Source organism: Prionailurus viverrinus, chromosome D4 (assembly GCF_022837055.1).
Source record: "Prionailurus viverrinus isolate Anna chromosome D4, UM_Priviv_1.0, whole genome shotgun sequence".
Lineage (NCBI taxonomy): Eukaryota > Metazoa > Chordata > Mammalia > Carnivora > Felidae > Prionailurus > Prionailurus viverrinus.
The window spans coordinates 81,608,102-81,624,486 of NC_062573.1; the positions used below are offsets into that span (position 1 = coordinate 81,608,102).

General features: G+C 39.8%; 1 protein-coding gene across 1 annotated transcript; it reads right to left on the bottom strand.

The window, feature by feature from the left end:
• Positions 1-1,115: 1,115 nt before the first annotated feature.
• On the bottom strand, positions 1,116-15,569 carry INSL6 (insulin like 6). Its single transcript, XM_047829842.1, has 2 exons — positions 15,198-15,569; positions 1,116-1,519 (listed from the first exon to the last, which is right to left on the bottom strand). Exons 1-2 carry the CDS (start codon positions 15,478-15,480, stop codon positions 1,161-1,163), a joined length of 642 nt encoding a protein of 213 aa, XP_047685798.1. The 5' UTR covers positions 15,481-15,569; the 3' UTR covers positions 1,116-1,160.
• Between the last annotated feature and the right edge of the window lie 816 nt (positions 15,570-16,385).

The window sequence follows — 16,385 nt, forward strand, 5'->3', positions numbered from 1 at the left end:
CATATTTATTAATTAATGCATTATAAGTGTATATGATATAAATATGTGTGAAAAAGAACTTTGTCCTAAGAAATAACAGCACCAAATAGGAATAAAAAATTTAATTGTAAAGAACATTACAGTACATATTTGAGAAACTGAGAAATATTTCAAATGATGCTTGCTTCCTAATTAACGGTGGAAAGTTAAGAATTCCAATTTGGATTCTATGGATTAAGTTTTTCTCTGATTTGTACCATTAAAAATATTTCACATGTGGACAAAGAGTGGAAAAAATACACCAAAAACTTTGTGTTATAACATCATATTGAGTTGAGATATGCAAGCACATAAATATAGGATTTCAACAATACTCCATAGGACTTTTACCAGTGGTTCTTGACCTTTAACCGACATCAGAATGAGCTGGAGGGCCTGTAACAATGCAGATTGCTGTGCCCCACACCCAGAATTTCTGATTCAGTAGTTCTGGGGTGGGACTTGAGACCCGCATTTCTAACAGGTTCCCAGGGGATGCTAACACTGCCGACTAGGTCAGCACTCTATTCTGACCAAGCCAAAAGGGAGTATCACATTATATCAGTACCTTCACAGCAAAGACATAGTACCCTGGAGAGATTTGTGTAATCTCGAGACCTTCGCTGAACTCTCTTTAAGTCCTCAATAGAAACTTTCTGACAAATTACTATAATAAAACTCAAGGAATTAAAAGTGTACCTACTATTGCAGTATAAGAGCTCCTACTAGGAGTGGTAGTTGGTTAGTTATTTTTAACGTGGTCGGACAGATATACTGGCATACTGGAGTGAGCCTAATGGTCATGGGCGTCAGTCTGTATGTCATACAGATGGAATGCGGAACATTCCATAAGCCATTTAAATGCAGCCTGAGAGAGTTTCAAGCACAATGACAAGCATGAACAGATAATTCTTAAGGTGTCTACATGGATCATGCCACCGCCAGTAAGATCTTCTTCAAATATAAAAATATATGAAAAATAGGGGTTACCAAAGAAAATACCAAGATTCCTATTAACACAGAAAGTATTAAGTGCCTGCAAGTACATTCAGATGGTATTCACAGCAAAGAACCTACAAGGACAATGACCAAAAATAAAGATAAATACATTAAGCTTTTATTGAGTATCATTCCTATAATGGTTAGTATATTTCAGTCACAACTGATGGTGCATGTTTCTGTAAGTTTTTATAATCAATATATGGAAAGCATGCAATGCTGAGTTCTTCTTTGGTGCATCCTTTAAGACAACACTTTTCTGAGTATCCCCTGCGCTTTCTTTGGGGATGGTTCCCCCAAAACACACTGCTTAAGGTCTTAATTTTGTTTCTGTTTATCTTCCGAAATTCTAAGATTTCATGAATATATTGATTGGTATCTTGTGATGAGGACAATTCTCTTGTCTTATCTGGTGGCAAGTTAGCCCTTTTATATCTGTACTTAGGCAGTGACGACATCTCCAAACTGTTTATGGCTTCTTCCTCAGAGGCAGAAGTAGAAACTGTTGAGAGACAAGAAAATCCTACCTTGTTAAAAATCTTCCTTTAGCTGAAAAAATTAATAACACTAGAATACTAAAGTCTGCTAATTATTAAAAAGAATCACATTTTAAATAATAAAATGGTTTTCGAAAGCAATATATGTATTTCAACTAAAACAGCTGTAGGTAGTATTTTCCTACAAAAAAGCTTAGAAACCTTTACACATTTTTTATGCAAAAACATTTTTTTATTGAGATAGCAGTCACATGTAAAGTCACATATAAATTCAGTATTTTGAAGCATACAATTCAGTGGTTTTTAGTGTATTCACAAGGTTATGCAACCATTGCCACTGTCTAATTCCAGAACATTTGTATCACTCTAAAAAGAAGCCCCATACCCATTAGCAGTCACCATTTCCTTCTTCCTCCAGACCCTGGCAATCACTAATCTACTCTTCGTTTCTAAGGATTTGCCTATTTTGGAAATGAAATCATACCACATGTGGCCATTTATGTCTGATTTCTTTCACTGAGCAAAATGTTTTCAAGGTTTATCCATGTTGCAGCATGTATCAGCATTCTATTTCTTTTATGACTGAATAGTTTTCCATTGTATGGATATATCACATTTTGTTGATCCATTTATCAGTTGATGGACATGTGGGTTGTTTCCACCTTTTGGCTATTATGAATACTGCTGCTATGGATATTCACATATAAGATTTTGTTTCAATGTATGTCTGTAATTCTCTTGGGTGTATACCTAGTAGTACAACTGCTCGATCATACAGTAAATTTGTTCAACTTTCTGAGAAACGACCGAACTGTGTTCACAGTGTCTACACTATTTTACAGAGCTACCATTGATATACTAGGGTTCCAGTTGTTCCACACCCTCATCGACATTTGGCATTTTCCATTTTTGATTATAGTCATCCTAGTGAGATGTGAGGTGGTGCCTGCTGTTGCTTTGATTTGCATTTACCTACTGACTAATGATGTTGAGCATCTTGTCATGTGCTTATTGTATATCCTTTTTGTAGAAATGTCTATTTAAACTCTTCGCCCATTTTTAACTTGGGTTACAGTAATCTCCTCTTATCAGCAATTTCTTTCTCTGGTTTCAGTAACCTGTAGTCGACTGTGGTCTGGAAGCAGATGACCCTCCTTCTGACAGAGCATCAAAAGGTCAGTAGTAGCCTGATGCTACATCACAATGCCTACATCATTTACCTCGCTTCATCTCAGCACACAGGCATTTTATCATCTCACATCATCACAAGAAGGGTAAGGACAGATAACATATTTTGAGAGAGACCACATTCACATAACTTTTATTACAGTATATTGTTTTATGTTATATTTTATTATTAAGTTCTTACTGTGCCTTATTTATAAATTAAACTTTATTGTAGGTATGTATGTATAGGAAAAAACAGCATATGTAGAGTTTGGTACTATCCTTGGTTCCGATAGCCACTGGGGGTCTTGGAGTATATCCCCTGCAATAAAGTGGGATTGCTGTATTTGTCTTTTTATGCACATCTTATAACCAAGGGGCTAGTGGAAGCCATTTTGGTCTTTGTTGAAATACAAGGAAATGAAGTGGTGATATGCTCAATGAACTGATTGCTATTATACTGCTCTTAACTCAGTATTATTGGAAAAAATCACAATCAATCCAGAAGGTAATTATTTGGAGGCTTGTTGGATTTCCATCATTGCCCTTGCCTATCTACTATCCCTTCTAGAAGGATATATTTGCCTATAATCACTGCTGTGGAGCCAGCCCTTAGACGGTCATGTTCTGAACTACATGACTCTACCCTATAGCCACAGTTGAACAGACTGGAGATTGTTAGTACCTGACCCCAAAGAAACCAATCAACTATGGTGGCCAACAATCTACGCCATGTGAAAACATGAGTTGGCCCAATCAATTTCCTCTCTGTGAACTTACAACTAAGAAGTAATGAGAAAAAGATTAGTGAGAACCAAAACTGAAAGGGGACTGTGAAGCTTGTCATGACAAGCTAAAGCCAAAAAGGAACATAAATACTAGAGGAGAAAAGATTCAGAGAGAGAAAAAGAGAGAAAGTGGTTTTTAAAGCTGATGCAATTCCTTAGGCTTTCCAGAGCCTTTCCAAGTCCTTTCCTACCTCTTGTTTCTATAGTAACTATATCCCCTATCATTTTTTCTTAAGGTTATTTAGATAAATTATAGTTAGAGTCCTATTAGAACACCTTTTACTAACTTTATATTTATATATGTATATATGCATGTATTTATTTTTAAAATAGGCTCCACACCAAACATGGGGCTTGAACTCACTACCCTGAGATTACCAGTTGCATGCTCTACCAACTGAGCCAGCCAGGTGCCCCACTAACTTTGTATTTAAAATGCTGAAGCTGAATTGTGGAACATTTAAACTTTAGGATAGATATTAAAGATACTGAATAGTAAGTCATCTAAGACAGATAAATACGTGATTGATTAAAATGGGTCATAACTAACAGAGTACACTGAAGGGAGAAAGTAAATTAGGTTGTCTAGGCACATTGAAGGAAGAGCTTCCTGTTGGGATGTGCCAGGTTCTGTCACTCAAAGAGTAAAGAAAAAACAAGAAGAAGGAAACTCTTTCACGAGTAAAGGCAGCTAAAGACTAGTCAATGAACTACATGTCAAATTGGGGAGGGAATTTAAGGAGAAACAAGCTGTACTCACCAGAAAGCAAGAAAGGTTAACATGAGCATTCAGATAAATGGATTTGAAAAAAGAGTAACAGAGGGGACCCAAATAGTGAAAAGGTAAGAAATCAGTGAAATACAAAACCCAAACACTGTGTTTAGAAACCCAAAACGGGTTCTTTAAAAGGATTAATAGATACAACTCTAGCCAGACTAATCAAGAAAAAAGAGATGAAACGGACAACAAAAAAGAACAATAGTTGTGTTTTTTAAATAAATGAATATGAGGAATGCTTATACATTTAAAAATCAAGATGAAATGGATGAATCACGAGAAAAATATGAGATGCCTTAACTGGCACAGAAAACTTAGAAAGACAGACATGGGTGGTTTTAGAAGTAGGTTCTACCTGCTTTTCAGGAACAGTAAATTCTAATCATATACAGGTCGTTCCAGGAAAAGAGGAAAAAGGCAAACCTGGCCAGCATCTTTTGTGAACCTAGTGTATGCTTTATTCCAAAACTGGATAAAAGCAACACGATTTAAAAAACAACAACACATGAGCCTATTTACTTATAAATGTTTATGTGGAAGTCCTAAATGAGATATTAGTTAACTGAATCCATACACATATTTTACAAACATATTAAGAAAGTGTTTATTCCAGAAATTCAAAGATAGGTCAATACCCTAAAAATCTATCAATGCAATTTACCAAATTACTAAGCCCCCTACTCACTCTCAGTTGGGTTTGCTCTCTACTTAAAAGAAAAGGAAAGCAATCATAAGAGACTTGCATTTGGTTCCTTCACCATTTTTTTTACTCACCTTTACAGCCTGTACCCATACATTCTGCCTTCCTACTGGTTTACACAGGTGAGCTATGCACTCTAAAGCCAGTTTCTCTATTTATGGACTGGATCCCATCTCCTCTCACCACTCCAGCAATGCTGTTCTGTATCCTTCATCATCAATGCTTCATGCCTATTGAATATGCCTATAAGCACACAAAATGTTATTTCTCCCACTTAAAAAAAGCCAAAACCATGTCTCCTGGCCTTGCTTACCTTGCCAGTTACCATGGCAAAACTCCTTCATAGTGTTCTATTATTTGTTCATTCCTTTTCTCTCATTCTGCCTTAAACCCTCTCTAATCAGGCTTTTCCTGCATTGCTGCACCAAACTTCTCTTTTGAGGGTCACAAATGATCTCTCTGTTGCTAAATTCAACAGCCAATTCTCATCTGACTCACTTTCTTCACTTGGTTTCCAGGACACCACCTTCTCTCTTCTTCCCACCTATTTGTTCCTTTTCTGTCTCCTTTGCAAATATTTCCTCTTCAGCTTTTTAATCTTGATCCCCTAGGGCTCAGTCCTTGGTATTCTTTTCTATTTACACCTCTTCTCTTGGTGATCTCATCCAGTCTTATGGCTCTGAAACTCATCTATGTACCTATGATTCCTAAATTCCTATCTTCAAGTAAGATTTTTTCCAACCCCCAGATTCTTTTTTTTTTTTTAATTTTTTTTCAACGTTTATTTATTTTTGCGACAGAGAGAGACAGAGCATGAACGGGGGAGGGGCAGAGAGAGAGGGAGACACAGAATCGGAAACAGGGTCCAGGCTCCGAGCCATCAGCCCAAGAGCCGGACGCGGGGCTCGAACTCACGGACCGCGAGATCGTGACCTGAAGTCGGACGCTTAACCGACTGCGCCACCCAGGCGCCCCCCAACCCCCAGATTCTTATGTCCTACTTCCTTCCTACTCACCATCTCCACTTCAGTGTCTCAAAGTCAACATGCACCAAACTGTACTACTGATAGTCTTCTAGACCTGTTCCACGTGAGGCCTTTATTATCTCAGTTGATAGAAACCCTATGCTTCCAGGTGTTCAAAGCAAAAATTCTGGGATCATATTTCTTTTCTTTTTTTTTTTTTTTTATTTATTTATTTTTTTTATTTAAAAAAATTTTTTTTTTCTTTTTCTTTCAACGTTTTTATTTATTTTTGGGACAGAGAGAGACAGAGTATGAACGGGGGAGGGGCAGAGAGAGAGGGAGACACAGAATTGGAAACAGGCTCCAGGCTCCGAGCCATCAGCCCAGAGCCTGACGCGGGGCTCAAACTCACGGACCGCGAGATCGTGACCTGGCTGAAGTCGGACGCTTAACCGACTGCGCCACCCAGGCGCCCCTCTGGGATCATATTTCAAAAAAATTATTGGGGAGCCCCGGGGTGGCTTAGTCAGTTAAGCGTCCTACTCTTGATTTTTGGCTCAGGTCATGATCTCATGGTTCTTGGGATTGAACGCCATGTTGGGCTCTGTTTGACAGCATGGAGTCTGCTTGGGATCCTGTCTCCTCTGTCTCTGTCCCTCCTCTGGTGTCTCTCTCTCTCTATCAAAATAAATAAACATTTAATAAATTATATTGGAATCATTCTTGAATTCTCTTTTTTCTCATAGTTTACATAGAATCTGCTCAAGTATATCTGGAATGAAACAACTTCCAGTACCTCCACGGCTACCATCTCATCCAGCAGCTATCATCTCTAATACCGCACCCTGCAAAGCAGGGCTCTGCTTCTAATCCTGCCTCCCTACAACCTGTCCTCAACACAGTAGCCAGAGTGATCCCTTTAAAATGCCAATTAATGTCATTCTTCTGCTTGAAAGCCTTTACTCAGAGTAAAGCCAAAATCCTTAAGATTGGTCTAAACAATTGCCCTAGGCCTGCCCAGTACCTCTCCCTCTGCTCTAGCCACACTAGCTTTGCTGTTCCCTGCATAAACGGGGCAGAAATGTATTTACTCTGCTCTTTCCTCTGCCTAAACACCCTTTCCCCAGCTGTCTTGCTTGCCTGAATCTTTTACCTCCTCCTTTCTCAAACCTCACCTTTTCAATGAGCCCTGACATGACAACACTATTTAATCCTATAACCCACCCTCCAGCTGCCCTCACTCCTGATCTCCCTTATTATCCTCCTTCACGCTTTATTTTTCTATAGCTCTTATTACCTCTGAATATTTACTCATTTATTATGTTCACTTCCTACACAAGCTCCATGAGGCCAGACATCTTTGCTTTGTTCACTTATATATCCCAAGTGCCTGACACTTAGCAGATACCCAAGAAGTATTTGGTGAATTAATTAGTAAAAGAAAAATCATATTAATATGCAAAATGATGTCCCCCAAAAGGCCTTAAAAAAGTTCAGCCCTACTTTTAGTGATTTAAAAAAATAGCAACTCCTTTATCTTGGTGGAGATTATATAACATAAACCTATAAACATTATACCTAATGGAGATATTTAAATGCATTCCCCTTTAAAATTGGGAACATGACAAGACATCACACTATTACTACTACTTAACAGCACTACAGGACCTGGCTAGTGCTAGAAGGAAAAAAAAAAAAGACTGGTGTAAGGTTTAGAAAGGAAGTGACAAAACTATCATTTGTAATTGATAGAATCATCTATAGAAACAAACTCTTAGAACTATGAAGATAGTTCTGCATAATTACTGAATAAAGATCAACCTGTAAAAATCCTTTGAATTTTTCTAACCAAAAATCACTCACAAAAATACAATTAGCAAGTATTTACAATAGCAACAAAACAAAGTATTAAGGATTATACAATACAGAAAATCTCTCCTGAGAAAACTTTAAAATTCTAATGATAGAATATGAAAATATTCCACACTTACTTTAAAAACTTTTTGTGTGTGTTTATTTTTGAAAGAGAGAAAGAGAGACAGAGTGTGAGTGGGGGAGGGGCAGAGAGAGAGGGAGACACAGAATCCGAAGCAGGCTCCAGGCTCCGGGCTGTCATCACAGAGCCTGATGTGGGGCTTGAGCCCACAAGCCTTGAGGTTATGACCTGAACTGGAGTCAGATGCTCAACAGACTGAGCCACCCAGGCACCCCATGCTTACTTTATTTTAAAAAGATATAAATCTTCTTCAAATTAATCTATATATTCTATGCATCTCAATTAAAATTACACATGGATTTTAATTTTATTTTTTTATTATACTATGCTCACCACAAGTATAGCTACCATATAGCACCATACAATGCTGTTACAATGTCATTGACTGTATTTCCTAGGCTGTACCTTTTATTCCCATGACTTAGTCATTCCAAAACGGGGAGCTTGTATCTCCCACTCCCCTTTACTGATTTTGCCCATTCTCTCCACATCCTTTTCCTCTGGCAACCATCAGTTTCTTCTCTGCATTTACAGGTCTGATTCTATTTTTCTTTATTCATTTATTTTTGTTTATTCATTTGTTTATTCATTTATTCATTTGTGTATTCATTTTGTTTATTCATGTTCACTGGAATCATGTGGTATTTGTCTTTCTCAGTCTGACTTATCTCACTTAGCATAATACCCTCCAGGTCTATCTATGTTGTCACAAATAGCAAGATCTCATCCCTTTTATGGTTACATAATATTCATGTGTGTGTGTGTGTGTGTGTGTGGGTGTGGGTGTGGGTGTGTATACCACTCTTTGTCCACTCATCTATCAGTAGACACTTGGGTTGTTTCCATTTCTTGGTTATTGTAAATAATGCTACAATAAACATAAGGGCACATATAACTTTTTGAACTAGTGTTTTTTGTTTTTTTTGGGTAAATACCCATAAGTGAAATTACTGAATCATACGGTATTTCTATTTTTAATTTTGAGGAACTCCATACTGTTTTTCACAGTGGTTATACCAATTTACATTCCCACCAACAGTGCAGAAGAGTTCCTTTTTCTTCACATCCTTACCAACACTTGTTATTTCTTGTCTTTTGTGTTTTTTTTAAGTTTATTTTTGAGAGAGAGAGCGGGGTGGGGCAGAAGAAGATAGGGAGAGAGAGAATCCCAAGCAGGCTCTGTGCTGTCAGCATAGGGCCTGATGCAGGCTTGAGCCCACAAACCATGAGATCATGACCTGAGCCAAAATCAAGAGTCAGACACTCAACCAACTGAGCCACCACACACCCCTCTTGTCTTTCTGATTTTAGCTATTCTGATAGGTGTGAGATGACATCTCATTGTGGTTTTGATTTGCATTTCCCTGATGATTAGTGATGTTGAGCATCTTCTAATGTGTCTGTTGGCCATATGTCTTCTTTGTGAAAATATCTATTCAGGTCCTCTGGCCATTTTTAAATTGTTTATTTTTTTGGTGTTGGGTTGTCTAAGTTCTTTCTATTTTTTGACTATCAACCCCTTATCAGATATATCATTTGCAAATATCTTCTCTCATTAAGTAGGTTGCCATTTTGTTTTGTTGATGATTTCCTTTGCTGTGCAAAAGTTTTTATGTTGGTGAAGTCCCAATAGTTTATTTTTGCTTTTGCAAAAATATTTTGCTTGCCTTAGGAGACAGATCTAGAAAAATGTTCCTCTGGCTGATATTAAAGAAATTACTGCCTGTTCTCTTCTAGGAGTTTCAAGGTTTTAGGTCTCACATTTAGGTCTTTAATCCATTTAGAATATATTTTTGTGTATGGTCCAGTTTCATTCTTGTGCAGGTAGCTGTCTAGTTTTCCCAGCACAATTTACTGAAGAGACTATCTTTTCCCCATTGTATATCTTTCTTCCTTTCTCATAGATTGACCATATAGGTATGGGTTTATTTCTGGGCTTTCTAGCTTGTTTTTATATTGATCTATGTGTCTATTTTTCTGCCATTCTGTTTTGAAACCATACTGTTTTGATTACTATAGTTTTGTAGTATATTTTGAAATCTGGAATTGTAATTCCTCCTGCTTTATTCTTCTTTCTCAAGGCTGCTTTGGCTATTTTTTTTTTTTTTTTGTGGTTCCATAAAAATTTTAGTGTTATTTGTTCTAGTTCTGTGAAAAATGCTGTTGATATTTTGATAGGAATTGCACTGAATCTATAGATTGCTTTGGGTAGTATGTACATTTAAAAAATATTAATTCTTCCAATCCATGAGCATGGAATATCTCTCCATTTTTTTGTGTCATCTTCAATTTCTTTCATCAATGTTTTTATAATTTTCAGAACATAGGTCTTTTACTCCTTGGTTCAATTTATTACAAGATATTTTATTCCTTTTGGTGCAAAACTACATGGGGTTGTTAATTTTTCTTTCTGCTTCTTCATTATTAGTGCATAGAGACACTACCAATTCTGTACATTAATTTTGTACCCTGCAACTTTACTGAATTTATTTATTACTTCTAATAGTTTTTTTGGTGGTGTCTTTAGAGTTTTCTATGTATGGTATCATGTCATCTGCAAATAGTGACAGTTTATCTTCTTCCTTACTAATATGGATGGCTCTTATTTCTTTTTCTTGTCTGATTTCTGTGGCTAGGACTTCCAGTGCTATTTTGAATTAAAGTGGTGAGAGTGGGCATCCATTTCTTATTCCTGATGTTAGAGGAAAGTCTCTCAGTTTTTTGCAATTGAGTCTGAAGTTAGCTCTTGGTTTTTCATACATGGCCTTTACTATGTTGAGTTTTTCACATATTCCCTCTAAATCCATATTATTGAGAGTTTTATCATAAATGGATGTTGAATTTTGTCAAAATATTTTTCTGCATCTGTTGAGATGATCACAATTTTTATCCTTCATTTTATTCATGTATCATGTTGAATGATTTGCAAATACCAAATCATCTTTGAATTCCCAGAATAAATCTCATTTGATTGTGGTGGGTGATCCTTTTAAGTATTGTTGAATATGGTTTGCTAATATTTTGTTGAGGCAGACAGATTTTTTTAATGCTTATTTATTTTTTTAGGGGGTGGGGCAGAGGATCCAAAGCAGGCTCTGCGCTGACAGCAGAGAATCCCATGTGGGACTCGAACTCACAAACTGCGAGATCATAACATGAGCTGAGACCTTATGCTTAACTGACTGAGCCACCAGGCACTCCTTGGAAGATGGATTTTTTAAAAAATTGAGTACACTTACTCTTAAATATATAGGGAAGAATAAAGGTCGAGAATTAGCTTAGTGGATCTTAAGAGAAAAAAAAAAACAACATTGGACATGTGCCCTCCTATAAATGACATCCTACAGAGTCATATCATTAAAAACAGTATAGTAATTGTACGAGGTCAAACAAAAAGACCAATTAAATAGAATAGGAAAACTCGGGCAAACAATAAACAATAAAGGTAAGTCTAGAAGTCAATGGGAAAAAAATTATTATATAGTAGATGGTGTTCAGAAAACTAGCTGATTTTGTAGAGCAAAATAAGACTTCTTGAAAAAACTAAGATAGTAATCCTTGCCATAACAGACACAGTGGTCTCCAGAAGAATTGAGAACCTAATGTGAAAAGTAAATCTATAAAGTTGGACACTCAACTGACTGAGCTACCCAAGCTCCCCCAAAAAGTTTTTAAAAAAAAAAATTTTTTTTTCAACGTTTATTTATTTTTTTGGGGACAGAGAGAGACAGAGCATGAACGGGGGAGGGGCAGAGAGAGAGGGAGACACAGAATCGGAAACAGGCTCCAGGCTCTGAGCCATCAGCCCAGAGCCTGACGCGGGGCTCGAACTCCCGGACCGCAAGATCGTGACCTGGCTGAAGTCGGAGGCTTAACTGACTGCACCACCCAGGCGCCCCCAAAAAGTTTTTTTGATATCACTGCACCAAACTATCTTTCTCTATGTCAGAGTCAAATAGATCATCAGAAGATTAAAATTGTTGGTAACTGACTTGATCTAACATAGAAATGTGTCCTGCTAGTACAAGTTAAAGTTAATCAACTTTTCAAGCCACATTCAAATGCAAAAGAAATGGCATAATTATACATTCTCTATTGGGAACACATACCTCTCTACAACTTATAAGTATTCACTGGAAATTAATAGGATAGATTGTCATCTTTCCTTATAGATTAATAATTTTTAAAAAATTGGCACAAATTCAAGACAGATAGATAATTTTCACTCGTGGAATTTGAGAAACTTAAGGAAACTTAAGGAAAAATAAGATAAAAACAGAGAGGGAGGCAAATCATAAGATACTCTTAAATATAGAGAACAAACTGAGGGTTGATGGGGGTGGGGGTGGGGGTGGGTTAAATGGGTGACGGGCACTAAGGAGGGCACTTTTTGGAATGAGCACTGGGTGTCATATGTAAGAGATGAATCATTGGGTTCTACGCCTGAAGCCAGGACTATACTGTATGTTAACTAATTTGCAAATTAAAAAAATGAACTTGATGCAAATTCGTATTGATAACTTAAATCCATTTTTCATTCTCCCACACATTTTAAAACAACTGTAGCTTTATTGCCACATGACATTTCCACTTCAGAAAACTGTCCTTTACATAGTTCCCACAATTACATGTTTCCATGGACATGACAGTTCTAAAACGTTGTAAGATACATTTTTATTTCCAGGGTGCCTGGGTGGCTCAGTCATTTAAGCATCCAACTTCAGCTCAGGTCATGATCTCACAGTTTGTGGGTTGGAGCCCCGCCTCAGGCTCTGTGCTCACAGCTTGGAGCCTGGAGCCTGCTTGGGATTCTGTGTCTCCCTCGCTCTCTGCCCCACCCCCACTTGCACTATGACTCTCTCAAAAATAAACATTAAAAAAATTTTTAAAAAGAAGATACATTTTTATTTCTTACAAATCTTGTTCTACTGAAGCTCCCTCCTCATTGAATTATTGGCATTTATTCCTCCAGGGAAGTGTGAATAATACCTGAAACAAAGGGGTCATTAATCAGCTCTGAGTTTTAAAGTTACTCTGAAAAAATTTAATAGCCTTGGGGCACCTGGGTGGCTCAGTCGGTTGAGCATCCAACTTCGGCTCAGGTCATGATCTCGGGGTTTGTGGGTTCGAGCCCCATGACGGGCTCTGTGCTGACAGCTCGGAGCCTGGAGCCTGCTTCGGATTCTGTGTCTCCCTCTCTCTCTCTGCCCCTCCACTGCTCAATTGTGTCTCTCAAAAATAAACATTAAAAACACTTAAATAAAAATAAATAACCAACTCCAGCTTGGATGTCTGAACGTAAAATTTTGACTATAATATAGGTAGTGGGAGCATCAGGCATCTCTGGGAGTTTGCAAAAATGTAGACTGTCAGGACCTCCCCCAAGCCCCTCCTGAATGAGAACCTGTATGTTCACAGTTTTTGTTCCCCAGGTGAATCATATGCATGTTAAAGTGTGAGAATCCTGAATTAAAGTACAAGTGGGAGGCTGGGGAGAGACCCTTCTTCCATTATACGAGCAAAATAAAGTGAGTTTACATTAGGTAGGTTTGGTGGTAGAAAATGATCAAGATTCAGTCTGATGGTTTCTGCTGTTTCTTTCAAAGTTTTCATCCCCTTAGCAGCAATAGGAAGAATGGGATGAGTTCTGTTCATTCATTTATTAAATAAGAAGTTAACAAGCACCTATGATGTGGGAGGCAACTTAATTTGTTTCAGTCATCCACAGGAAGGTGTTTTTTGGTCACAATAGTCCGTTTCTTTCCTTAATTTCAGAAATCTTGCCTGTAGCAAAATTTGTCCAAATCAAATTAATTACTTTAAAGGCAATAATTTCAATGACACTGTGCTATCGACAGCCTATACATAAAGTGCATTTTCTTTTATTTAAAAAAAATTTTTTTTAACATTTATTTATTTTTGAGACAGAGAGAGACAGAGCATGAACGAGGGAGGGTCAGAGAGAGGGAGACACAGAATCTGAAACAGGCTCCAGGCTCTGAGCTGTCAGCACAGAGCCGACGCGGGGCTCGAACTCACAGCCCTCACGGACCGCGAGATCATGACCTGAACTGAAGTCGGCCGCTTAACCGACTGAGCCACCCAGGCGCCCCGCAGTGCATTTTCTTTTAAAATGGCAAACCATGTTGGTACTAAAATGTACAACTACAGTTGGAGGAGAACAGTGAATCTGAAACAAGAATATTCTTCCTAAAGACTGTAAAAATATTAAGTATACATTCAGCATATATTAAGCACATACTATGTGCCAGGCCCTCTGCTAGGCATTTCAGATAAAAACATGCATGAAATAATCCCTCTAATATGGTATGGTATACAGGACTGGCCTTATGGGTGTGAGACTCATGCAGTCACACAGACCCAGTGCTTAGGAGAACTTTGCATTTTCCTTAATGCTCTATTGTCGCAGTCTTGAACGTCTCAAAAATTTTATCTTGTAATTAAAGTGTACTTAAGTATGTGAACTTTTAAGTGAAGTCTGATGGGACAATGGACCGTGTATGTGAGCAGAGGAGATACAAAAAAAGGGGTGGGGGAAGCTTTTTATTTTAGTACCTTCAATGGCCCTTTCTTGCTTTTGAATAAGGCGCCCTGTATTTCTCTTCTGCACAGGGCTGGGCAGATTATGGGGCAGGTCCTGATGATGGTTAGATTGATCTACTGTGTTAGACATTGTGGTAGATGGAAAATGGAGTGAGTAGCTATGAAAGAGTCAGCGATGACCTCACAGGGAAAATGAAACCTAAGAGTTTTTGAAAGACAAAGCTGAGTTTGCCAGGTGACAAGTGTACTCCAGAAAGGGAAAGCTAGAGAAGCAGCAGCATTCTGGTTTTTTTTTATTTTTTATTTTTTAAACGTTTATTTATTTTTTGAGACAGAGAGAGACAGAGCATGAACGGGGGAGGGTCAGAGAGAGAGAGGGAGACACAGAATCTGAAACAGGCTCCAGGATCTGAGCTGTCCAGCACAGAGCCCGACGCGGGGCTCGAACTTACGGACCGCGAGATCATGACTGAGCCACCCAGGCGCCCCGAGAAGCAGCAGCATTCTTACATAAATGTATAGATTTATATGTGTATACTTATTTCCTCTAAGTTAAAAAAAAAAAAAAAGCTTCATTGTCTGCTGGCAATACATTGGCTTACAAAATTTTTCTCGGTACTAGGCACAAATTCCATTACCCGAGGAAGCTCACCGCCTGGCACAGCAGATTCGGGGTAAAGAAATGTACAAGGGTGAACAACCACGCCTTTGGTTTATATTTTTACCTGGGTTTGTGCCTCTCGCCCAGGCTGGGAAAGTGGTTTGGGAGCTTTCCAACCGGTCGGGAATGAAGGTCTCAATCTTCTCGTTGGCCTGGGGAAACAGCTGGATCTTGGGGGTTTCCTCCTTCAAGAAGTGCCAGCTGACATTGCCACAGAGTTTTATTATTTCCTTCATGAGGTGCCTGCCGCACAGCCTCCTAGCTCTGCTGATGTCGCTCAGCTCACGGGAGAACCGAACTAACGGGAGCCCCAGCCACAGCAGACACAGGCAGAGGAGCCGCGGCATCCCGGGGCCCCAGCAGCCCGGTCCGCGGCGCGGTGTAACTGCCTCCCGGCCGCCCGGCTCCTCCCGGCACCTGCGCTCGTGCCCGCGCCCCCGCCCACCGGCGCCGCGCACGCGCACCTGGCCGGCTTCCGAGCGCGTGCGGACCTCGCGAGAACGCCGAGGTGCGAGGCGTGAGGTGCGAGGCGGCCGCCCTGCGTGGGCTCTCAGAGCCAGGTAGGTGGCGGGCTCTAGTTCTTAAAAGTCCTTCATTCGTTTTTCTTGTCCTCCCCTGTAGAGAGACGCATCCGTGAGCCGTGGGGCGCCGGTTAACTGGCAAAATCAGAAAAGGCGTTGCTCCTTCTAGCGGAGTGCCTTTGCCGCCCTTTTGCCTGGTTGGTCCCGGGGCGTCGCTTCCTCAGAAACACGTTCTCTCGGCTCCCGGTTGGGGTGCACCTCGGTAGTTGGTTCACGTTTGTTCGTGCGCTTGTTTGATACCGTCTGCCCCCAAGCCCCCCAGCTGCGTGCGGGCCTGTTTGCTTCCCCCTGTACCCCAGGGCCTGGCGCGGTGGGCGTCAGAGGTGTTGGCGCCCCCGGGCGCGCTGCAATGTGCGAGTGTGAGTTCCCCCAGCCCGATTCGGATTCCGAGCGGCCGGAGGAGAACCCCGCCCGCCCCTCCGGGAGGGCAGCTGGGATGCTAATGTGCCGCCGTCGCGAGAGATTAGAGGATTGTCTGTTGCCAAATTGTAACAAGCTTGCGACGGGGACCCCCTACGGGGTTTGCCTTCTACGAGTAACAGTATTTTGCTAAAGTAGGAGCGGGGCGGCGGGGAGGGGCAGGCAGCGCCGTGGGTACCGGTCCTCGGTCCTTTTGGAGAAGATTGGATTGGATGAGTGCAGTGGCTCGGGAGGATGCAGTACCGGCCAGC